The sequence below is a fragment of the Lycium ferocissimum genome, chromosome 1, assembly GCF_029784015.1.
Source record: "Lycium ferocissimum isolate CSIRO_LF1 chromosome 1, AGI_CSIRO_Lferr_CH_V1, whole genome shotgun sequence".
Lineage (NCBI taxonomy): Eukaryota > Viridiplantae > Streptophyta > Magnoliopsida > Solanales > Solanaceae > Lycium > Lycium ferocissimum.
This window is the reverse complement of record NC_081342.1, coordinates 18,604,489-18,629,043: the sequence shown is the minus strand read 5'-3', so window position 1 is coordinate 18,629,043 and position 24,555 is coordinate 18,604,489. Positions and strand designations below refer to the sequence as shown.

Below are 24,555 nucleotides of genomic sequence, written 5' to 3'. Positions count from 1 at the left end.
ATAAACGCGGCTACACTACTAGCCTTCTACCCCGATCCGAGTCTTCCATACCTCCTCCGTCTACTGGTCATGTCCTCGTCAGGCCGGAAGGCGCGCCATGTCGTCTAATCACCTCTCCTAATACTTCTTCGGCCTACCTCTACTTCTTCCGAAACCGTCCATAGACCTCTCGCACCTCCGCACCGGGGCATTTGTGTCTCTCGCATCACATGCCCAAACCATCTCGATCTCGCTCCCGCATCTTGCCCTCCACCGAGCTACTCCTACCTTGTCTCGGATAACCTCATTCCTAATCCTATCGCTCCTAGTGTTCCCACATCCATGGCGACATTCCCATTTCCGCCACTTTCATCTTTTGAACGTGAGACTTCTTGACTAGCCAACACTCCGCCCTATACAACATAGTCGGCCTAACCACCACTTTGTAGAACTTATCTTTGAGTTTTGGTGGCACCTTCTTGTCGCACAACACTCGGGAGGCAAGCCTCCATTTCATCCACTCTACACCAATACTGTGTGTGACGTCATCATCAATCTCCCCATTTCCTTGTACAAGACCCAAGATACTAAAACTATCTATCTTCCGTATGACACAGGTGCCAAGCTTCACTTCCACGTCGCCCTACGCACTATATCGCTGAACTTGCACTCCAAGTACTTTGCCTTGGTCCTACTCAACTTGAACCCTTTAGACTCTAGAGTTTGTCTCCAAACCTCCAGCTTAGCATTAACTCCGCTGCAATTCTAGTCAATTAGGATTATGTCATCCGCGAATAACAAATGGCACCTCACCTTGAATTTGCTGCGTCAATCCATCCATCACCAAGGAAAATAAAAATGGGTTAGAGCGATTCTGTGCAACCCCATCATAAGCGGGAAGTGCTCGAGTCTCCTCCCATAGTCCTTACCCTGGTCTTGGCCCCATCATACATGTCCTTGTTCGCCCCACCGTACGCCTACGTGTACACCTCTAGCCTCTAAGCATCTCCATAGAACCCTCTCTCGGCACTTTATCGTATGCCTTTCTGGGTCGATGAACACTATGTGTAAGTCCCTCTTATTTCTCTATCTTGCTCACGAGTCTCCGTACAAGATGAATAGCTTCGTGGTGAGAGCCTCGGCATGAATCCGAGCCCCGGTTCTATGAAATAGAACACGTCTCTCGCACCCTCATCTCCACCCTTTCCCACACACTTTCATAGTGTGTAGCAGCTTGATCCCTCTCTGTAGTTATTGTTGCAACTTTGAATGTCGCCTTGTTCTTGCACAATGGAATCATTGACTTTGCACGCCATTCTTCGGGCATCTTAGTCGTCTTAAAGATGACATTAAATAACCGAGTCAACCACTCCCGGACACCGCCTCGCCCGTGATCTTCCAAAATTCCCCAGGAATCTCGTCAGGTCCGGTCGCTCTTCCCCTACTCATCCTACGAACAACACCCTTAACTTCCTCAAACTTTATACTCATACAATATCTAAAATCACGACACCTCTCGGAGTACTCCAAATCTCCCAACGCAATGTCTCTGTCCCCTTCGTCGTTCAAGAGTTTGTGGAAGTATGATTGCCATCTTTGTCTAATGAGAGCGTCCTCTACCAGTACCCTGCTATCCTCGTCCTTGATGCACTTCACCTGATCCAAGTCACGCGCCCTCCTCTCCCTCGCCTTGGCTAGTCGGTACAACTTCTTATCCCCGCCTTTGTCCTCTAGTTCTGCATACAGGCGTTCAAAAGCTGCTATTTTGCCGCTATAACCGATAACTTTGCCTCCTTCCTCGCCATCTTATACAATTCCCTATTTGTCCGCTTTTCCTCGTCATCCTTGCTGTCTACTAACTTCGCATACGCTATCTTCTTTGCTTCTACTTTCTCATGAGCTTCTCCATTCCACCACCAGTCCCCTCGGTGCCGGCAACGACTACCCTTCGAGACCCCCAACACTTCTTGAGCTGCTTCCGTAATGCAACTGGCCGTCCTATCCCACATGACGGTCGCCTCCCCACTACTCTCCCAAGCTCCCATAGCCCTCAACTTCTCCCCCATCTCCAGGGCACCCGTCATGGTCAAACTCCCCCATTTGATCCTAGGCTTGTCATCCACGACCTTCTTTCTCTTCCTCATCTTGATCTCCAAATCCATCACCAAGAGCTTATGCTGGGTCGTTAGGCTGTCACTCGAAATCACCTTGCAGTCTTTACAGAGACCTTTATCACCCTTCCTAGGGAGTAAAAAGTCTATTTGCGTCTTAGCCACCGAACTACGAAAGGTTACCAAGTGCTCCTCCTTCTTCGGGAAACTCGAATTGGCTACCACCAGCCCAAAGGCTTTTGCGAAATCCAACAGTGCAACTCCTCCTCCGTTCCTGTCCCCGAAACCACAACCTCCATGCACATCGTCATATCCCCCCGAAATTGACCCGATGTGTCCATTGAAATCTCCTTCTATGAATAACTTCTCAGTGGAGGGTATACCTCCCACGATATCGTCCAAATCCTCCCAAAAACGTCTCTTCTCCTCCTCTCCCAAGCCCGCTTGAGGCGCGTAAGCACTAATAATGTGCAAAATAAACCCTCCAACGACTAGCTTAATCGTCATCATCCTATCATTGACCCTCTTAACCCCTACCACCTGGTCTCTTAAGTCACTATCTACTAAAATGCCTACCCCATTCCTATCCCTCGACCTACCTGAGAACCATAGCTTATACTCGTCCACATCTTTAGCCCTGGATCCTACCCATTTAGTCTCCTGGATACAAGCTATATTAATCCTCCTCTTCTTAAGAATCTTAACTAGTTCAATGGACTTCTCCGATAAAGTCCCAATATTCCAAGACCCTACTCGCAGATTAGAAACTCCCTTAACCCACCTACCCTCTCCAACCCTCACCCCCGTCCGAGAACATGACCCTAGTCTATCATCATCTACCAAAGCCAGTAAAGCAAATATAAACTACTCAAATAGGCAAGAATCAATACTAAAACACAATTTAGCAATAATCTTAATGAAAGTCTAAATACTACGACAAGAACAATATAAGTAATGCAAAAATGTAAATTAGCTACAAAGATAAAAACAGAGAATTAAGAGATGCAATCGGATGGAAAACTAAAGGTCTGAAAATGAAGCAAGCAGGCAAAAGCAATTTCTAACTACAGCAAATAAAAATAAAAGCAAGAATCTCAAATGAAAAGCAAGCCGGTAAATTCTACAATGTAAATCAAGTAAATCAAGCAACAGAGACAATCAACAACGTATTGTAAAGCAAAACAACCTACTGCCAATATTAAGTCTAAGAATTGATAGATAGTACCAAATTATAAAATAATAAAGATGGAAAGATAGAACCTGTGAGTAGTTCACCGGATCAGTGGGCTCACCGGAAAGCTGGCCAGAGACACTGCCGTGCTCTTCGCCGGCGCTACTGTTCACAGACACGAGCGCGCGCACACACACACGCAGAGAGAAAGCGAGCGCTAGCGAGAGAGAGATAAAGAAAGAAGGGAAGCAGCAGTGGGGTGTTCTCCGGCGCCAGACGTCGGACTCCGACCAAAAAAGGGGTACAAGATAGAGAAGAATAGAAGAGGAAGGAGAGAGAGAAAGTGTGGAGGAAAGAGAAGAAGGGTGTAGGGGAAGAGAGGAGTGGGATCCTTTACCTGTGCTCTACCTTGCTGTCGGGATGGCGGTTGGAGAACAAGATTCGCAGTGGTGGTGTAAAGTTACCGTTGGAAGAGAGAAAGAGAGAGAAGAGAAAGGAGAGAGACAAAAATTGTACAGTCAGACCTCTCTATAATGGCATCCGCGTATAACAGCACCTCTCTATAACAGCTAAGATGTTTCGGAACCGATCTTTTATGTTATATTTTACTTCTCTATAACAGCATTTTACTTATAACGGCAACGACGAACTTTATGACAGTACGCTCTTTGTAAAATTACCCCGCATATAACAACTATCTGCTTTTTCGGGTAATATAGTAGTTAATTATCTTTATAAAAAAAATAGAATATATATGGTTACCAATAATAAGTGTATAGATTTTGATCAAATAGTTAATTTGATACTTTAATATACTATATTTATGACAGAATATTACATATGAATACATATTTGTAATCTAAGAATATCATTGTCTTCTATAACTTTATTTAATATACATATGAATATCATTGTTTTATTACAATAAATAAAAGAGTTTCATGGAAAAATATTTAATTTGATATTTTAATATACTATATTTCTTTAGATTTAAAATGTCTGTCTTAGAGCTTAAAACTTTATACATTCAGTTATGAATTTATTGAAATTGTATTAACTTTCTTAAATGTTTAGTTAGTGAAGTATTCATATCTTTGAGATTTAAATTTTAAATAATTTTTTATTTTTTACAACATTAAAAATAAAAAGCATAGGTTTTATGCATCTTTTTTGCCTATAACAGCCACATATTATTTTAATGGCAAATGCTGTTATAGGTGTATAACAACAACTCTCTATAACAGCCAAAAAATTTCGGACCCAACGATGCTGTTATAGAGGGGTTTGACTGTATATAGCAACAAAAATTGAATTTTAATCCCATATTTATTTGAGGAGAAAAGACATCAGTTCTCCTCGGTCGCACAACTCCCTTTAGCAATTAAATTTTATGGTCGTTTATTTACCTCCCTATTTTTGTTTGAAGTGAAATAAATACCCCTTAATAGGTGATGTGGCAAAAAAAAATATTATTAATTTTTAGGAAGCGCGTGAAAAGGAAAAAACACACTAAATATTGTCCAAATTATACACGTGTCATCTTATAATTGGATGATATACAATTACTTATACTAAATTATGTTTTTCTTAATTTTTTATATCATTTTAGATGTCCTTTTCTTTTTCCTTTTTTCCCCTTTTCTCTTTCTTTCTCTTTTCTCTTTCTTCCTTTCCAGTGCCATCTCTAATCCAGCTTCTCCATGCCATTCTCGCGTTCTTTTTTTTTTCTTCTGAAAAAAAGGATGGTGCAGTCTGCAAAATTAAGAAGGAAAAAAGAAAGTATTCTTGTCAAGCCATTGCTAAACCAAAGATGACGAGTTTTAACCAAATAGGTTTGATTATGACAGACTGTATTAAAGAAAGAAGATGAGAACTTGAATTGTTATGGTAAGCTTGAAACGATGGGGAAGAAGGAGAGGGAGAGGAGGGGTTAGTGGGGGCGTAGGGACCCGGGGGAGGGGAGGGGGGCGGTGTTTAGAAGAAGGGAGAAAGGCTGAAAGGGTTAGGGTTATGGGACCATTGTTGGAGTTGAAGTTCCATAGTTCTTGATGGAAGAAGAAAGGTGGACAAAGAAAAAGAAAAGAAAAGAGAGAAAGAGAGAGAGAAAGAGAGAGAGAAAGTAGTAGGAGGAGGAAGAGAAAGAGAAAAGAGAGACTGTCTGACGTGTTAATGACGTGTCGTTGAGGTGGCGCTTATGTGGCGCGCGTTTATAGCACCTTCCAACCATAAAACTAGTATTGCACGTATAAGGTGGTATTTAATTAACTTGAAAGTTGTTTAGAGGGAGTAAATAAACGTCCGTTAAGTTAAATTGCTAAAGTGAGTTGTGGGGCCATGTTTTGGGGGGGGGGGGGGGGGATGATGTCTTTTCTCTTATTTGAGGCTACATTATAGAAGAAACTAGATTTTCCTTAACACTGCAATCAATGGTATTTCTTAATGAAATCGCCTAAGGAGTACTGTAGTAGTTTGTGTTTCCAACAGCTCCTTTGGGTGGAGAAAAATATTACAACATAAAGCACTAATAATAAATGAGGGAAGAACTTCAAAAATTCCTCAAAGCTTTTTTACTCTTCGCATAGTGATACTTTTGCCCTATATTCAAATTTTAGATTTATTCGAATTTATTCATATAATTGCAACGACTTAAATTAGGATGCACATTCACCAAGTTAAGACATAAGTTATATAGGAATTAACATCGTAAATATTAGTGGAAATTATAATGCAAGGATCGGTAATATATGTACGGATTCATGTGATGCATAGATTAATAATTCGACGATATATATATAAGGTCAATTACATGAGTTTCAAACAAAAATTTGAATGATTGATCCGTTTATAATTTAAATATTGGGCCCCTGCACAGCACAGACTACGCGCCTCCAGTGTGTGTGTGTGTCTCTCTATCTCTATATATATAGATAGATAGATAGATAGATAGATAGATAGGAATATTAGCTATGACTAGCGCCCTTCAAATGCATCATTGTATTACTTTGATACAAGTCATTTTAAGGATATTATGTTACAAGTGTAACGGCTCTGGTCCAACTATTAAGGTATTGTCTGTTTTGGGTCTAGGCAAGCATATATTTATCCCTTGGGGTTTTAACCCAAAAGGCGCCTCAACACTTGATTCTGAACTCATTCTTATAAGGTCCCTAACTTTCTTCTCTCATTCCAATGTGGGATTCGCCTAAGGTGTAATGTGTGCCCTTGTACGGAGGCTAGCCTCCGTCATGAGCATCACATATTGAGAATCAGTGTCCTCACTGAGGTTTGTCTGACCACCGAATTAAGGGAGATTCCTGCTCTGATACCATCTGTAATAGCCCCGATCCATCTGCTAAGGTATTTTCTGCTTTGAGCCTTTTTCCCTTGGGTTTTAAACGAAATCACGCCTCAACAGTTGATTCTGATCTCATTCTTATAAGGTCCCTAACTTTCTTCTCTCATTCTGATGAAAGATTCATGCTAAGGTGTAGTGTGCACCCATTTTTAAGTGCCCTCCGTCATGGGTGCCACAGCAGGACACCAGATTTACAATCTAAAGTTAAACTCCCTCTGTCCCAATTTTGTTATAACATCAATGATTTTCTTGTTACAACAAATGTATTACTTATCTTTCTCTGTGTTGCTTGAATGAAGGGAAAATTTTCCTCTATTTATAGAGCTAGTGCACCCCTTGTTTGCATCATCAATGGCATTAGAAAGTTTATTTTTTTCTTCCTTATGTTAAATAGCCGGTTGTCGAATTCAAAAGGTGGCTGCCCAAAAGATTTGTTGCAGATCCAAAGAAAAAAGAAGACTTTTTTCCTTAAAACATGGGACATGGGGCTAGACCTCACAGATATCCCCTCCAGTCACATACACCTAAAAGAGAGTTCTCCAATATTCACAGATATAAGACACCTGACAAGTTCTTTGCATAGCTCAAACGTGTCTGTAGGTATCATCTTGATCAACATATCCACACGATTTTCACTCGTGTGAATCTCTGAACCTGTAATGACTCATTGTCCCTTTCTCATGACCAATGCTATCTGATGTTGATGCGATTGGTTCTTGCATGATATACGGAGTTTCTATTTCACTCTTATTGTCGAAATAGATAACATACTTCATTTGATACAATTTAAGTTCTTGAAAGAATCATTTATGCCATATCATCTCCTTACTTTCTTCAGAAGTAGCAATATACTCTACTTCATTTCTTGAAAGTGTGACGGGTCCATGAAGAAACATAATTTTCATGTCCAACTGCTTGGACGTGAAAATTATGTTTCTTCACGGAGAATTGCAAAATTGTTCGAGTAGATGTCATTTTGATAATGTGTGAGAAAATTTCATCATTAATATCTTGCTTTTATTCGACGTCATTTACTACCAATCGAGCTTTATATCTAACCAGCTTTTTCATCTTCCTGGAGCGTAAAGACAAACTTGCATTTGAGCAGTCTTTTTTCTTTTGGAAGTTCAACCAGTTCATATGTGTCATTCTTCTGTAAAGAATTCTCTTTCTCGCATGACTTTTTTCCGCTGGTTTTGTTTTAGATGAGACAACACCTCTTTGAAAATCCAGTCTCCCCTTTATCAGTGATGAGGATGTACTCTGAAGAAGGATACTTTGAGGACTGTACCTTCTATTGTTCAGATCTTCTCAAAGATTGTCGTTGTCCTTCTTTGTGTTGTTCTAGTTTCTCTTCATCTTCCTCTTGTGGACTCAGTTGATCCCTCCGCCCAAAAACCTCTTCATTTACATTTTTTGTGTACTATTTTTCACTTGTGGAAGTATTATGTACATGCATAGTAGGAGGGTAACAAAGAAATTGTACAATTTCCATTTTTTATCTTTGTTGATTGTCACCATCAATTTCGATCAAATTTTCTTGGAAGATCACATCTTTGATTCTTATGATCTTTTTCCTTGTTGGTTCCCACAATCTATAGCCAAACTTGTCATTTCCCTAACCAATGAAGATGCAAGGACTAACTTGTCATTCACAATTTTGTTATTTGCTCCTTCGGTACATATGTAAAAGGTCTGCAATCGAACACCTTTAAATGGGAGTAGGACACCTCCTCGTTAGTCCAAACTCGTTGTGGAATGTCAAAACTCAATGAAACTAATGGACTCTTATGAATCAGGTGATAGGCTGTCTGAATTTTTTCACCCTATAATGAGTTAGAAAGCTTATACTTCTCACCTTCTCAATAACATTGTTGTTCATCCTTTAAGCTACACCATTGTGTAGGGGTTTTAGGAAATGTCTTTTCATGTTTGATCCATGGTTCGAACAATACTCCTTAAATTTTCTTGAAGTGAACTCACATCCATTGTTAGTTTGGAGACGATATAGCTTTTGACCCGTCTTCCTTTTCACCAGAGTATGAAATTTTTGGCAAACTTGAAACACCTAGTGTTTTATTTTCAATAAATAAACTCGCAATTTTTGTGAAACATCATCAATAAAAGTAACAAGATATATGTTACCACCGATCGAATTTATCTTTATTGGACCACAAACATCATAATATAGAATCAAGCATATTTATTTTTCTTTGAGAAGATGTCTAAAATGAGACTCTATGTTGCTTTTTAAATAAACAGTGATTAAAAGATTTTACGCCGTACCTTTGGGAAAAAAGATGAGTTATTTCCAACTTCCCTGTTCTGTTGACTTATGTTTTTTTTTTTTTTTTTTTTTAAAAAGGTTCATTTCCCATTTTCATGATTACTTATATATGATAATGTTAGGCATTTTCACATGAGAATCTTAGTTGCGATATCACATTCAAATTTAATCTCCTATGACGTTTAATACTTCTACAATAGATTTCAGTGTGTACATATATATATGCATGGGACCCAAGATTCTACTATTTTCCTCTTTTTCCCCGTCACCTTCATCTTTGATCTCTTGGTAAAAGAGTTGAGTTGTTTTTATCTCTTGTTCTTCCTCTTCTTAGCTGCTGCAGTATTTCCTCTTCTTTCCAACTACTATAATAGAGCATAGACAAAGAAAGGTTGCTGAAATATCCCCAATAATTTTATATTATATAATACTGATTGTGTAAATAAACATTTTACACTATTAGATTATTCAAAAAAAAAATATTTATGGCCCGGTAACTTTCTAAAGATATGAATTTTTAATCTTGAAAATAAGATTGATTATCTACTGCAACGGATAAAGATGGCCTGATAGTGTAAAGCGGTTAGTGTACGTAAGTTAAACTCATGCCTAACACAATTTTATAAAGAAAATACATCAAGTGACAGATAGGTAATTATTTTCTTGACGCATACATCAAGTGACTGGTAGGTAATTTTCTTTTTAAACAAAAGGTTTAAGAATAAAACTAATAAAAAAAGTTGTTTATACTGTAACTTGTCTGCTATTCTAATTTAAGGCCCAATCAGATAATCCACCTTCCAAATGATTGTAAAAGATAATTTTGGACAAGATTAATTTGACTTGAAGAATGTCGGACCCAAGAGGCACTTTAGTGAAAATTGAAACCATAGTGGCAGTTTAATTTCCCAAAGCAATTTACTTTTGGTAAAAACAGTGGGGTCAAAAGTAAAATTTTGCTTTTTGAGGACACAAGAAACACGATTCCTTTGGTAATTAATGTATGTAGTACTAGTACTACCGTAGAAGAGCATTTACTTTTGACTTAAAGAGTTTGGAGTTTGGACATCTTTCTTGTCCGAACCGCGTTACTCTGTATCTGAAACACCACCAATTCTATGCACATTTTTTAAAAACTCTAACAACGAGAACACTCCCTCAATTTCTCCTACTCCAGCAGTTTTCGTGAAGCATTCAAGTGTGTAATGTAAAAAAAAGTTTCTTCTTTTATATTTTCTTGAGGAAATAGATAAAAATATTTATTTGCAGAGATGAAGCTACAATTATGAGTTTAGGAGTTCTTAATTCAAGAAAAAGATAGTTAATTAGTTCTTAATAAATTATTTATACATAAATAGATTTTTTAGCATAAATACAAGATTTATGTCAAGATTAAAGGAATTAACATTTATGGATTATTATTAATTAAATTAAAAATACTTACTAAGTATCACTAGCCTAAATTAATATGTAAGATAAATACTTGGTCGGATAAAAAAATTTCATTGCGACACATATAGGCTAACGTGCGCCGGTCATATGCAATTAATCTCCAAACCACCCTTTGTCTGATTCTTTTGCAGCTCCGCCGTCTCGCACACGAAACACAACGAATATTAATCGCATTTTAACTTCCTGCCCTCACATAGATCATATACTCCCTATTATTTTAATTTACGTGACACTTTTTACTTTTTGAAATTTAAACTGCATGAATTATGAACAATATTTTTAGACATATTTTAAAATATTGAGCTAATCTAATCCAATTAAGTTTATTGACACTCAAAAAGCAACAAAAAAAAAAAAAAAACATCACATAGATTGAAACAGAAAGGATACCATTTAATAAAATAATAATAATAATTAGAGTAAATAAAAAAACACAGAAGTATTCGGTTTCATTCATGAGCAATTCTCCCCAACCCCACCCCAAGCAAAACACCCTCGATTTCGACTCCCAAACCCAATACACACACAAACGCTGTTATAAGTACATAGCAACAACAAGAAAGAGATCATCCAACACGTTCCCTTTACCCCAAAACCCAAACCCAAATCCAACCCTTTTAATTTCCTCACAAATCTCAGATTCAACACTCTCTAATCCATTTTCCTTTTCTATTAATCATTCACTTGTCTCCGATAATTACAACTCCCGTTTCTGGGTTTAATGCAGATATAAATAGCCATGGAATGAACGTAAATTCCATTTTACCATGTACCCTTTCTAGCATGCACCACTTCACTACGTGGATTATAATTAAACTCAAATACTCTTATTAAGCTAGTATATATATGTCGAATCAAGTAGTGAAAGTGAGGAAAAATACAATTGCGGCATGCATGACATGTCCTCTTTGCAATAAACTCTTTAGAGATGCAACTACTATTTCCGAATGTCTACATACCTGTGAGTTCCCTTTTAATTTCCTTTTCTATATATATATATAAGGTCAATGTGAGCTGTTTTAATTTTGAATTTCTTTCGATTAACTGTTTCGGTTCATTTTACGATCTGGGTTTTGCTTTTATTTTTTTAGTAATTGCGTATACAACTTTGCAATTGTAATAGAAGATGGTTTATTTGGTTTTAATATGTGTTTTGATCGATCCAGTTTCGATAATCTCGTGTTAATGATTATTGACGGGTAATTGGTGATATATATATATATATGGATGTTTTTATTTCAGTGATATTTGTACTCGCTCTATCCCAATTTATGTGATACTTTTTGCTCTTCGAGAGTTAGTTTGACTAAACTTTGAAGCTCAATTGGATTTGATTAACTCAGTATCTGTAAGTTGCAACTTTTCTCATATCATTTTGGTGAAAAAAAAATATTTTTTAAATGTTGGTCAAAGTTCATGCAATTGTTTATAGTGTCTAATTGGAGCTTTAACTGTTGATTGTCTTGATTTATTTGTATCTTTACTTTTCGTTTTTTGATTTCCTGTTGTGATAATGTGATTTAAATGACTAATTTATGGTTGTTGGTTGATGCCTACCTTTTCCGCGGAAGTGATCGTTTGTAATGAGATATTTCTTTGTTCGTTTAACTATTCATAGAAACTTGCACTTGTGTATGTTGTGTGAAACATCTTGATGGATGAAAGGCTTGAACTTTGCTTTCTTTTTGTTCCTTTTGTCTAAAAGCTTAGCTTTTTTGCATTTTGGTTTGTGTATTATCGAAGCTAGCAATTGTTTCTGCAAAAAAGATGACTACTGTTTTGACACTGTTCCTTCTGGGACGTCATTCAGTTTGCAGGAAATGCATCTACAAGAAGCTGTCTGATGAAGAAACGGAATGCTGTCCAATTTGCAATATTGACTTAGGCTGTGTTCCTTTAGAGAAATTGAGGTAATTTTATTCTCTTATTCTTTTCCTTTCTCTTTTCTTAAATGCAGAAGTGTGCTTAAGTACTCATTTGACGTATTAGTTTCTGTATGTTATTTAGCTGGAGGTTATATGCCTGGCTATACATGTTTCCTTCATACTTCTTGGTGATTCAAGATTGTTCCATGTTTAACTTGAGAGCAATGTGACATGTCCACCAAAATTGGGAATTTCTTTCCTCCACCACATTCACCTTTCTTGTTTATGCACTCCATCTTTAAAGAGACAGGCATGTTGACTTTTTGGTTTGTCCTGGGCATTTTTTCTATGTAAGGTTTGTTATTCCTTAGGATTTCTCTGAACATCATAGTGCTCTACGAGGTAGTTTTCTTCTAGTGTGTCACGATGAATGACTGGAGACTTCCAGTAACTCTTAGTACACGTTTAATCGATCAATCAATTATGTTTTAATCCGAAACTAACTGGGTTCTGCAATATCAATCCTCTATATCTGTTCAAATCTATTCAAGTGAGTTTCACTCCAATACTACATAATCCGCCTCTCAAGGCAAACTAGAATTTTTGTAAAAGTATAAGTTCTCTAAATTTGACACTTGTCTCCACTTTGAATTCAAGTCTCTTATCAGACTAAAAAGTCTTTTGGTGGACACCTGACATAATGTTAGCAACAGCTAAGCCTGAGTCCTAACTAGTTATATCATCTATATATGGATCCTTTGCTAACCATATTTTGCACTTACTAAGTCCATGTTGATCATGAGAATTATTAGGTCTTTGAGACAACTCCCTCGATGGGTTTAGGTTTGCCTCATCTCCTTGTAATACCTTCAATCATCATAGCGTCGTAACTACAGACTAGTGTATTTTGATCTACTTAGTGACACGGTTAAACCATCTCAGATGAACTTCTCTCACTTATTCCTGTGTCTATTAATTGCACCCTTTGTCAGAGGTGATCATTTTTCTTGTTGATATGTTGGGTCTTTAAGGTCAAATGTTCACCCCATATAACAATGTTGATCCCACAACTGGTCATAAAATTTGCCTTTTGACCAAGTTACGGGTTTGGATCAGTATTAACAATTAATTCCGGGTACAATTTGGAGGTTCTGCTAAGTAAGACCATAGAATGTAACAAGAAGAGATTGATTTTTGGAATATAGGGAGAAAAACTTGGTAATAGACAAAATCAGCAGACTTCTTTATCATCAAATAAATTGGAATCTGTAGCTGTTGGATTTGAAGTTCACTTTTTGATTATCTTAGAAGTCTTTAAAGTAGTAAAGGAGAGGAAACACCCAAGAGACTAGAGTGTAGAGAGTAGACTATGATATGTGGACAATAGATAATTACGTATGTCTCATTTACTAAATGTGTATGTGTATGTGTGATGATACGTAAATGTGTGATGATACGTAAATGTCAATTCATAAAGTACCCAAATGCTGATATCTTATGAAGTTTCACCAGTTACATGAGGCTACAACCCAGTTATCATTTTCTAGCACAATCTTGTTCTGCTTTTTCATGCGTGTAGCCTGCTCTTAAGCATATTACATTGACTTCCACTGTTGAGTGGAAAATGAAATTTTTCTGAGAATGTCATTTATTTTTAATTTCTTTTTTACAACAGGCCAGATCATAATCTGCAAGATGTGAGAGCAAAGGTATTCCCTTATAAGAGGCGAAAGGTGAACGCACCTGAAATTGTGCCTTCAGTTGCATTGCCAATAAGGAGAAAGGAGAGATCGCTGTCGTCACTTGTGGTCAGCACTCCAAGAGTATCTGCACAAACTGGAATGACAGGAAGAAGATCAAAATCGGTGGCAAGAAAAACATTACGGGGTTCCGCCTTTTCAATCGAGAAACCTCTCAAGAAAGAAGAAGGTTCTGGAGAAGATCAGCTGGATAGCTCCAGCTCACCCGAGACTTTGAACAAGTTCACTCAGAACATAAGGCTGGTAAGTCATGTTCTTCAGATGTTAGCCTAAGTTTGGGCTTCATAAGGCCTTGTCTTTGGTCAAAGTTTTGCATAGACCTGTTTTATTGTTGTCACAGTCAGTCATGTCATTTTTTTTTTTTGGGCAGAATTCTTCTAGTGCTGAGCCTTCTATCCATCCTACACCTGATAAAGAAACAGAAAATGGCAGTGAACAGTGGGAAGGCAAAGTTGATTTGTGGAAACCTTTAAATTGTTTGGTGGAAGCAGCAAACAGGAGCAAATCTTCGAGGTTTACCTCACAGGGTTCTACGGCTAAGTCAGAAGGTCTGCATTCCCATGACCGTGAGGGTCATGTCCGTAAAACTAAAGTCAAAGAACATGGACAGAAATTGAAGATCAAGGATGGTCATAATGGTGATCCTGCTCCACCAGAATTTGATAAACCTAAGAAGTCGCGTAGAATTCGCCAAAAAAAGGCATCAGCTTTTGGAGAGTTTAATATCTCACCGCAAACTGTACTGGATGCAACCACTTCCAGATGTGAAAGGAGAATCTATCCAATATGGTTCTCATTGGTGGCCTCGGAAGACCAGTGAGTATCTGCTTTATCTTATAGAATTTTTCTGTTTTACTTTTTCAGAGACAAGATTGAATTTCCAATGTTCTTAATTCTCCAAGTTAATTGTGTCAGGGAGGGAGATGTACCCTTGCCACAGATTTCTGCAAGTTACTTGAGAATAAAGTAAGTTTATTTTATTCTGTGAAACAAAGTTCTTCTGATGATGCTCTTAGTATGCCTGATTATGATCTTATAATTCATAAAGATTGCACCAAGAATATTTTAGACATAAATTTTGGTTCTTACAACCTGTATAGATATACCGAGTCAGTATTTTATGTAAAAGTGCTTCTCGATATTCAATTTTAATTGGAGTGATTCAATGGTGATTTTCCAGAAACAATGAGGAATCTGATCTTGCATTTTTCATGTTATTTAAAAAATTATCAAGTAAAAACGACATCCGCCACAACTCTCACATCTCTTTTGCTTTGGTTATTTTGGTTAATGTTTTTCTATGTTGTTGATGCTTTTGTTTTGGTCTTTTATGTCCTTGATTTTTTTCTGGTTTTTCTTCTTCATTCAAACTTTTGTTTCTTTGATAAGGCTTTGTTGTTGTCTTTCTAGAACTGTTTGATGTCCTTTTCTGGGTTGGTTTAGTTGTTTTGTATTTATCTTCTTGCTTAAGGCAAAACACTTTTTTCGGGTATCACAAATCCAGTCTAAGGACAGTCCTGGAGAGCGAGTTCTGTAGGTTCTCTTTACCTCCGCCTATCAATCAATGTTTGTTTGTTGAAGCTGTCCTACGTGCTTCTTTTCCCTTATTCGACACTTCAACTCTGCACCCGCTGGTTAAACTTGGGTACTGTTTGGGTCCTTATACTTAACCTGGGAAACCTGTGTGGGCAGAGTGAAACGGGAAATGGCATGCACTTAGATGACCGAATACAATTATAAGTGCTAGAAATTTCTTGTACTAACAAGTTTACCTATGTTTTTGTATATCAAAAGGGCTCATGAGAAAAACTGACTTCAATTCGACTTTTGCCTATGGAGCAACCAAAGGGGGACCTGGAGCATCTTTTAAGAATATTACTTCATGGATTTTCACTAAGTCTTTTGCTTTTGGACTTGGAATAGTCATAGAACCTCTAAAGAATTGGGAGTACAGGCACTAATTGTTCCTTCTATCTATTTTAGTCAATTGGATGGGTGAGTCTGATATGGTGTGTACCCACTACCCAGTTATAATTTGGAGTTCTTTCTTTGGAGAAAGTCAGTTTTGGAGCTTAACTAATAGTTGTTCAAGACGGAGTTAAGGTACCTGATGGTTTACTAGGTAAAATGGTCCCATACTTCAATAACCACCCATATTTAAGTGGGTTTGGTGAGTGATATTCAATTGAGTAAAATTTGGATTTAACCCATTTTTAAACCGTGCAAAAATGGGTCAGTCATGGGTTACTTACAGGTCAGATATGGGTTAACTGTGATCCAATAGCATTCCGTTGGATAGGAACAGATTTGATAAATACTGATAACTCTCGGATAGAGTACTAGAACGGAAAGATCCATTAGATAATGAACTATTGGTTCTAAGCCATCTCTGACGATTAATCAACAATTCGAAGTGCTTTTCTTGCGTATTCTTGATAAACCAGCATTTATATATAGATATAGGAGGATCTGTTTGGGAAATAAGAAGCCCTTTTGACATCTCTTCATCTGCAAATAATTCTCGATGTGAAAACACAGAGCCAGGGGGCTGATCTCTGAATAGGAAAAAGAGTGGATCTGCAGGGTCCCAAATGAATTGGCTTATTCGAAAAAGCCAGCTTTCCGCTAAATCACTATGGTGTGGACTTTGTCCTTCGCGTCACTCACAAATTTTGTCTTCGATCGGTCTAAAGTTTTCAAATAATCTGTATTTTGCTTTATTTTAAGAGAGGTATTCTCCATTAGTAGCTCTCTGAGTGTGTCAGACACGTTTTTTTTTTTGTGTCAGACACGTAACTTCTCATATCCTTTTTACTCTTGCAGTCAAAAACCAGACCCAGTTTTTCTTATCAGATTTGAAGAACAATTTCGAATAAATGATTATATTGATTTTGCTGTAACAATGTTTTAAATCACAGTTTAAACTGGGAATATATTAAATAGTTCATCGAAAGAGTTTCGTGTCAAGTTTGAAAAAATTATGAAGTAATACTTCTAAAGGTTTAAGATGTACCTTCATTAGATATATTTTAATTGCTTCAAACGTTCTTTTAAAATAACTATATTATCAAATTTAGATAATACTTGATTTCCTATTTCGTAATGTATAAAATCTGACGAATTATTTTAACCCATAAACAAAATAGGTCGAACCCATTTGGATCTGACCGTTAACAACCCAACCTGTTTTAACCTGCTTAAATATGCACGAATTGAGTTATGACCTGTTTTCAACCCACCCCCCGCCCCACACACACACCCAACCCAACTCGCCCATTTTCCACCACTAGGTAGTAATGAAATGGATGTTTGTGCCTAGTTAAGTGCCTCAACGTTCCTTATCTTCTCTTGATTAGCTCCTTAAGTATTGCCTATCTCTATGAACTATCTCTCTCATAGACTTTCTAAAGACTCTTGCTGGATCTTATGGGGTATTCATAGTTATTTGACCAATCAGGTGAGGGAGTATTTGGTCTTCAAAATGTTGGCTTATGAGTTGTAATGTAGTCTCCCTTGTACCACCTTCTTATGGTGCTAGAAGTGCCTGTGGTAACTCAATCTGATTAGTTTGAGACGTTGGATGGCTTTTGTGGAGAGCAATATTCCTGGACAGAGGCGAATATAGGATTTCAACATGGGTTCACCAATAATAAAAGAAGGAAAAATTGTATTAAGCGGGACTTGATCCCTAGTCCTCTAGGTAAAAAAGACACCCTTCAACCAAGTACACCATTTAGCCTTTTTGTAGTATGAGTTCCAGCAGATAGTATTATACTAATTTTAGAAAATATATACATAAAATACCTAATTTTACAGAGAGACCATGTGTTCACGTGCCCCAATTTTAGTACCTAAATCGCCCCTGTTCCTGCATAGCTCCTTTTGATATGTATTCTCCTTTTATAGGGATATTTTCCCACTCTATGTGGCATTTATATCTTGACTCTTGTGTATTTATACTAATTTTTAATAAGCAAAACACTAGTGTACTATAGATTGTCTATTTCTTGAACTCATTTATCTCTACTTTTTCTTAGAGGGCTAGAAGCCGCAATGGTTGCGATCTAGCATTACTATACTCATAATTTTACTTCTTTTCCATCTTCTTACCTATTTCCCAGCCACCACTACTGCAGTTGCTTGTTAGTCTATGATGCTCGTCAAGCCTCAAAGTTCTCAGGTTTCTTCCACATCAGTGCTGCAACTGATTTACTGTTGCAGCATGTTTCTACAGCCCAAAAGTTCGTCCAATGTTCAGAGTGATTGTTTGCTTCCACCACCCCCCCCCCCCCCAACCCCACACACACACACAAATATTAACAACAACAACATACCTAGTGTAATCCCACAAGTGGGGTCTGGGGTGGGTACGATGTATGCAGACCTTACCTCTACCTTTGTGAGGTAGAGAGGCTGTTTTTGATAGACCCACCCCCCATATATTGGCTTAGATTTTTCTACTTCTTATTTTCATTTATTTCCATCCCTTGGATATTTTTTTCTAGTATTAAATTGTGTGACCACCTCATCTAAAAATTTAAGCTGTTAGAGAGGATGCTTTATTTATTTATATCATGTCCGGAAAACGGTTCTTCATGTGCGGCTTGACTCTTTTTTCTTGTGCCAAGCACATGAAAGTTCTTTTTTGATAATTGGTGGATGTGAGACTTAAATTTAGAAACTTTGCCTGCTCCTATACATAATTGTGTGACCACTTCATTTAGAAGTTTAAGCTGTTAGAGAAGGGACGTTTATTTGCTTATATTAGGTCTGCAATACCCAGGTTGAACCCCTCAAAGCTAATCGTTTGCTTTAGTAAAAGGTTGTGAACAAAGTTAGGATTTGTTATACTGACCAGTATGGATGATCTTCCTATAGTAATTATTCAACAAGCAACAACTATGCCTCAATCCGAAGTTGGGTAAACAAGGGGTGCAACACGAGGACTTGCAAGTTGCAAGGGAGTCACCCATCCTAGTACTACTCTCACCGAATTATGTTTAGTTTTGACGTTTTGATGGGTTCCAGTGCATTAGTGCTGGTAATGTTGCATCCACGTTTGCTCAAATAGACGAATACCAGTACTTATATGGTTAGCATGCCTCTATCAGCATATGTTTTCGTGAATAAAACTAAGGTGGGTGAACTAAAAATGATCTCCTCTACAAGTGAAGTTTGAAATATATGGGAGCTGGATCGGACAAAGACTATGAAGCATTCATTACATTTCTTTCCTCTGTTGTGGTTTGGTCTATATCTTGTGACCTTAAAAGTCCTTAGTAAACGAGGTTATTTAATAAGAAAGAGGACATCACACTTTCCAATTTCAAATACTAATCATATACAAAACTAGAATCCTATCCTCAGGCCAGCAAAGTTCAGAAATCACAATTGCTAACTTTTAATGGCTTATAACCAACAGTCATGTGAAGGTAGTAATGCAAGCATGAAGTGATGTGTGCTTGAGATCTGAGAATTTAAAAAGTGAAAAGAAAAGGAAATCAAGAAGACAAGAACAATAAGAAGCTTGCAATTTGATATGCTGATATTAAAATTCTTAAACAATGCAGAATAATGGGAAATGGAGAAGAGCAGTTTTTGGGAAGATTTGATTCAGAAGATAAAATGGCAATGCACAAAAAAGAGGGGTGCTTTGGGAGTTGCTAAAACAGATAATCTGAGAATAATGGACCTGATGACACCTAAATTCGCATCAGTAATCTGATTTAACATTAATTTTGGATTATAACTAGCAAAGAATGTGTTGGAGGATGGCGGTACGACAAAAAATAATGTAAGCAACCTAAGATAATCATTGGGATGGATAAGCCATGGCAGTTTGGCAGTGGAAGACACCTAGAAGCAAACAAGAGTATTAGAGGCCAGAAAGAGAAGCTCATTAAGATTGATATAGTCCATTTGCAGGAGTAGGACAGACCAATATCTTTAACATTTTATGACGGGTATTCTTGCATATTCTACCCATTATTATTCTCATATCCTCTACTGTTGCAGGGATGGTAATATTCCAGTTTCCTTCATCGAAAAATACCTGACACGGAAGTTGGATCTTAAGAGCGAAGACGAGGTGATTGCCTTGCTTTCTAGTTATTTATAAATGAATGAACAGCACTAGCATTTATGCACAGTTATACATCTTCCTTGGTGATTTTAGATTGAAGTCTGACAGACATGATTTTCTATAATTTTAAATGACATTGGGTGAAATGGTCATCCAGTCAAGTTTTGAACTTAGGCTGTGTTAACAAATTTCAACATGAACTAACTCAACTTTGGGGCAGGTAACAGTAACACTCTACTTTACGCAAGTGCTAAGATGAGGAATGGTAATGTGTGATGCTTGATGTTAAATGAATTGTCCCTTAGCAAGAATATAACCCGTAAGTGACAAGTATGGCTGACACCATTTCTTCTTAGAAGAAAGGACTAATCCTGGTATCTAAGTACCAGAGAGAGAGAGAGAGAGAGAGAGAGAGAGAGAGAGAGAGAGTACTTGCAGTAAACTCCATTGAAGAAAACATACACAATTTGATTGTTTTTACTTTTATGCTGTGCTGACTCTTTAGTTTATTTTGTAGGTTGAGATTAGATGTATGGGACAATCAATAGCCCCCAGTTTACCACTGAACAGTTTGGTTGATATGTGGCTTCAAACTACCACATCCGAAAAAATGCCAGTAATTATTGGTTCATCAGCAAAGGATTTTGTCATGGTGTTGGCTTATGCTCGAAAGGTCCCACGCGTTCCAGCTTCTTGAGTTATTATCACTACATTCATATACTTGATAAACTATACGAGAGCTAGTCATGTGTTGAAGTAGCAGGCCAAAATTGCTGTACCACTGCGCCTCAGATGGGCATATGGTGAGACTGTAGAAGTGGAAGTTGTTTTCAACAGCCTCCACTAGAATTTGTGCAGATAAGCAGGAAACGAGGAATGAGATAATGAAGATTATGAGTTTTCACAGGAATACTGCAATTCGAGTTCACCTATTCTGGCTTGTAAATTGAGATACCATGTTCTCTAGTTCACTCTCTTTCTGCATTGTGTTGTATGCTTGTACCATACCCTGTACTCATACTGCGTGAATTTTGATAATGTTTTACTTCATCGGACCTTAAATCTTCATAGTACACAATTATTTATCTTTCAAAGCTTACTAGTATTTCACCTGCATGAGACAGCAATACAGCATACTGATAGTACATTTTGGTGACAATCAGCCTCCAGAATCATGAATTAAATTGTTATATTCCAATTGCCATTCTAAAGTTAGAATTCATATGCTCGTTCTCTCTGCTATTCCGGAGATGTTCTATCTGCATTCCAGATTATCAAACTTCCCATTGTATGATTGACTTAGTTTGAACGATGATGGACAGATGCTACTGTTGGTTTGCCCAATTTTATAATTTCATCAGATATAGGTATTAATCAAGCGCATAACTCCAACACAGTTTTTGCAAAACAGAGGCAGTGCTGAAACTAATGAAGTAGGAAGGTTGAGATTGAGTGTCAACATAAAATCGTAGAATCCGATTAATATTGAATACAATGAGATGAATATAGATGACTCATATAGCCTTTTCAAATCATTCAGAATTGAAGTATAATTGACAGATCAATCAAACATATAAGCATGAAAAGTTCAAGCAACCAAATTGCTTCATGCATAAATTCAAAAGTTGTTCTTTTTATTGTTTGAATATTCAAAAGCTAAGACCATTTCAATCCCTCCCGTGCATAAACTAACCAATAACTAATATAAGCACGAAAATTGAAAGATTCATAAATACAGATACACCCAATGCGTTGGAACTCATTGCCCATGGGTAAAGAAAAAACGTTTCAACAATACACCAAACAGTAATTCAGCAAAGCTCAGTCAATTGGCAAAACAGATCCAATTTCAGAAATCACAGAGATTCTATAATCATTGCATGAGTTCACCATCTCAAAAGTATAATTTTCACCACAAAACTGATAGCCAAAATCTCAATCCCTTTCCCTTTTCCCAAACTGTTGTATTCTTTATTTACAATAATAGAACAAAAACTAAATAATCCATGTTTCTCAATTCTCCATTTGATTGCCGGAAAAATGTAAACAACAGCCATTCACAACCATAGAAATAAAGCCTTGAAAAATTGCAGCACTATTTAGGACCAATTTGGCCATGACAATTATTAACTTTATCCCGGAATATGTTTTCACTTTATTTGAAAATCAGTGTTTGGCCATGAAAATCCCAAATACAACTTCTTTGGAAAACAGCTAATACAGCTGTTTTCACTTTCGGTACATTCAAAACAACCAAATATTCTTTCTAAAAACTATTACCATATTCAACATCAATTCCAAATAAAGCGAAAAATATTTGGTTTGTATGGCCAAAACTCATTATGCCTTGCCTTCTGGTCCAATTTTCTATATGCATACAATGAAAAGTCAACATCAACTGATTCAAGAGATCATTATAATTTCCTCTACATTTCTTCAATCCTTTCGTGTTAACCTTGATATATCATACCGAAGTAGCAACAAAAGAATGCAATCCACCACCATCAAAATCATCTTCTTCCAAAAACAAATCCTCAGTAATCCTAAACATAGCATGTAAACCAACTAACACAATCCCAACCAAAACCGAAACCAATACATTCAACCAAACACTAGTCAACACCAAACTCACAACCGTAACAACACCTAATCCAACCATCACAACTCTATCATCAATCATACGGTTAAAAACCATCAACGGTTCATCCCTATGAAAATACAGGAAAAACCAAGCAATAAACACGATTAAGTACACAATTAACGAAATCGGGTGCCATAAGAGGGATAAAAAGAGTATGATTAGTATAATCATGGTGTAATTGACACGGAAGTAAGTGAGGTTACGTTTGACCCGAGAAGTGAAATCGGGTAGGGAAATGGGTCGGGTATAGGAAGATGGGTGGGCTAAGAGTTCTCTCCATGGACGACGACGGGCGTACAAGGAAAGTGGGCCGGATCTGGCCCGACTGAAAGAGAAATCATAGGCGGCACGCATGATTGTAATTTAGGGTTGTGAATGGTGAATTGAAACCCTAGAAAGGATATTGAATGGGGAAATAAATTCGCGGCTAATTGTGGACGTTATATTTATTAAAAAGATAATTACACTTTTAGTCCCTCTGAAATTGTCATTCGAAATAATAATAATTATTTAGGAAATTTGGCACCGGGGGACAGGATAGTATCCTAAATGGAGTCGTTTTTAACTTCGAATTTTAAATCTGAAATTCATCTCAAATGGTCCCCAAGGAAAGTAATTGGAGAATTTGAAAGATTTAAGGAAAGTAATTGGAGAATTTGAAGCTATTTTATCAGGAGACTTTTAACAGTTATGTTGTACAAAAACTGTAGCAAAAAACGTAGGAAATCCATAACACAAAGGGGGGTTAAATGCTAAAAAACCAATTCTAATTCTATATATTCTTTCTGATTTTTCTGCCTTTATCTCAGCGAAAAGATCAAATGTCCAATCCATTTATTTTTCTGGTATTCAAGCATGTAGGCTATCCAGTGCCAAAAGCGGTTTTATGCAACTTAGGCTTCTAATTTGTCACGGGCAATTCTGCTTCTTTTGGGGTGGTCTTTAAATTTTGCCCCTCATATTTGAAATTTTTAAATTTTGCCCCTCATATTTGAAATTTTTAAATTTTGCCTTCTTAAGTTAAAAAAACCTATGGGTTCCAAAAAGTTCAAACCCCCAAACCAAAAATTTTAAAAAAAATCGCCGTAGTTTAAATTTACGCTATATCGTATATTAACTTGTGGAAGGAATTACCAAAGTTAGCGGGACCCTATATACTCATGCCTTTATGCGGACTTAGCATAAGTATCTTTTAAAGATAACTTTATAATTATTCTAGCAAGTTTCATGTCTGAGATCCAGATCTTGAGCAAAACTTTTAGCAATACCTTAACTAAAGTCTTTTCCTAGTTATCTAAATGGAATTTTGACTTTAGATAACTAAAAGTATGCCCATAAGGCATAACTTTTCCTTAAGACATAAACTTTGTCTTATAAGGCAAATTTTTAGTTATTTTAGGAAAGTTATGCTTCGCAAAAGCATACTTTTAGTTTATGCCTTAACTAAAAGTCTGCCCCCATACAAGACAACTAGAAAAGATTTTTAAGTATATTAACTAAAAGCTTTACAAAGATTTCTGACCAAAGATAAACTGCTAAGGAATGGGCGACCAATAATAGCGATTTGCAGATAATATACAGCCAGTTTATATGTATTTAGTATGCTCCGTCCCAAGATAACTTTGGTAATTCCTTAACAGTGATGCCGGTCCTAAGATACATCGCGAATCAAACCTTGCCTTGCAATTTTTTTAAAATTTATGTTTGTCGGGGATTGAACCTCAACCTCATGATTTCTTCGCTGAACGCCTCGTATTGCAGAACGCTACGGCAAAATTAAAGACTAAAAGAAAGAAAACGAGATAATTTAAACACCACAAATGATTGACAAGAAATTTAAAGATCACCCCAA

At 37.0% G+C, this 24,555-nt stretch overlaps 2 protein-coding genes across 4 annotated transcripts; one reads left to right on the top strand and one right to left on the bottom strand.

Annotated features, from left to right (window-relative positions):
- The first annotated feature begins 10,810 nt into the window (after positions 1 to 10,810).
- On the top strand, positions 10,811 to 21,124 carry LOC132051169 (E3 ubiquitin protein ligase DRIP2-like). 3 transcript variants are annotated; one of them, XR_009413620.1, is made up of 7 exons: positions 10,811 to 11,316; positions 12,166 to 12,265; positions 13,896 to 14,223; positions 14,351 to 14,796; positions 14,896 to 14,946; positions 19,551 to 20,068; positions 20,580 to 20,656. XR_009413620.1 is itself a non-coding variant. In XM_059442432.1 (7 exons), the coding sequence occupies exons 1-7, from the start codon at positions 11,202 to 11,204 to the stop codon at positions 20,757 to 20,759; spliced, it is 1,293 nt and encodes a 430-aa protein (XP_059298415.1). In that variant the 5' UTR covers positions 10,815 to 11,201; the 3' UTR covers positions 20,760 to 21,124. The 3 variants fall into 3 exon arrangements, 2 of the variants coding, with proteins under 2 accessions (XP_059298420.1, XP_059298415.1); XM_059442432.1 differs by having other exon boundaries at positions 10,815 to 11,316; positions 19,996 to 20,068; positions 20,580 to 21,124; XM_059442437.1 differs by lacking the exon at positions 14,896 to 14,946 and having other exon boundaries at positions 10,813 to 11,316; positions 19,996 to 20,068; positions 20,580 to 21,124.
- Positions 21,125 to 21,528: 404 nt separating this feature from the next.
- Positions 21,529 to 23,093, bottom strand: LOC132051191 (PRA1 family protein F3-like). Its single transcript, XM_059442449.1, has one exon. The coding sequence runs from the start codon at positions 23,055 to 23,057 to the stop codon at positions 22,527 to 22,529; it is 531 nt and encodes a 176-aa protein (XP_059298432.1). The 5' UTR covers positions 23,058 to 23,093; the 3' UTR covers positions 21,529 to 22,526.
- Positions 23,094 to 24,555: the final 1,462 nt, after the last annotated feature.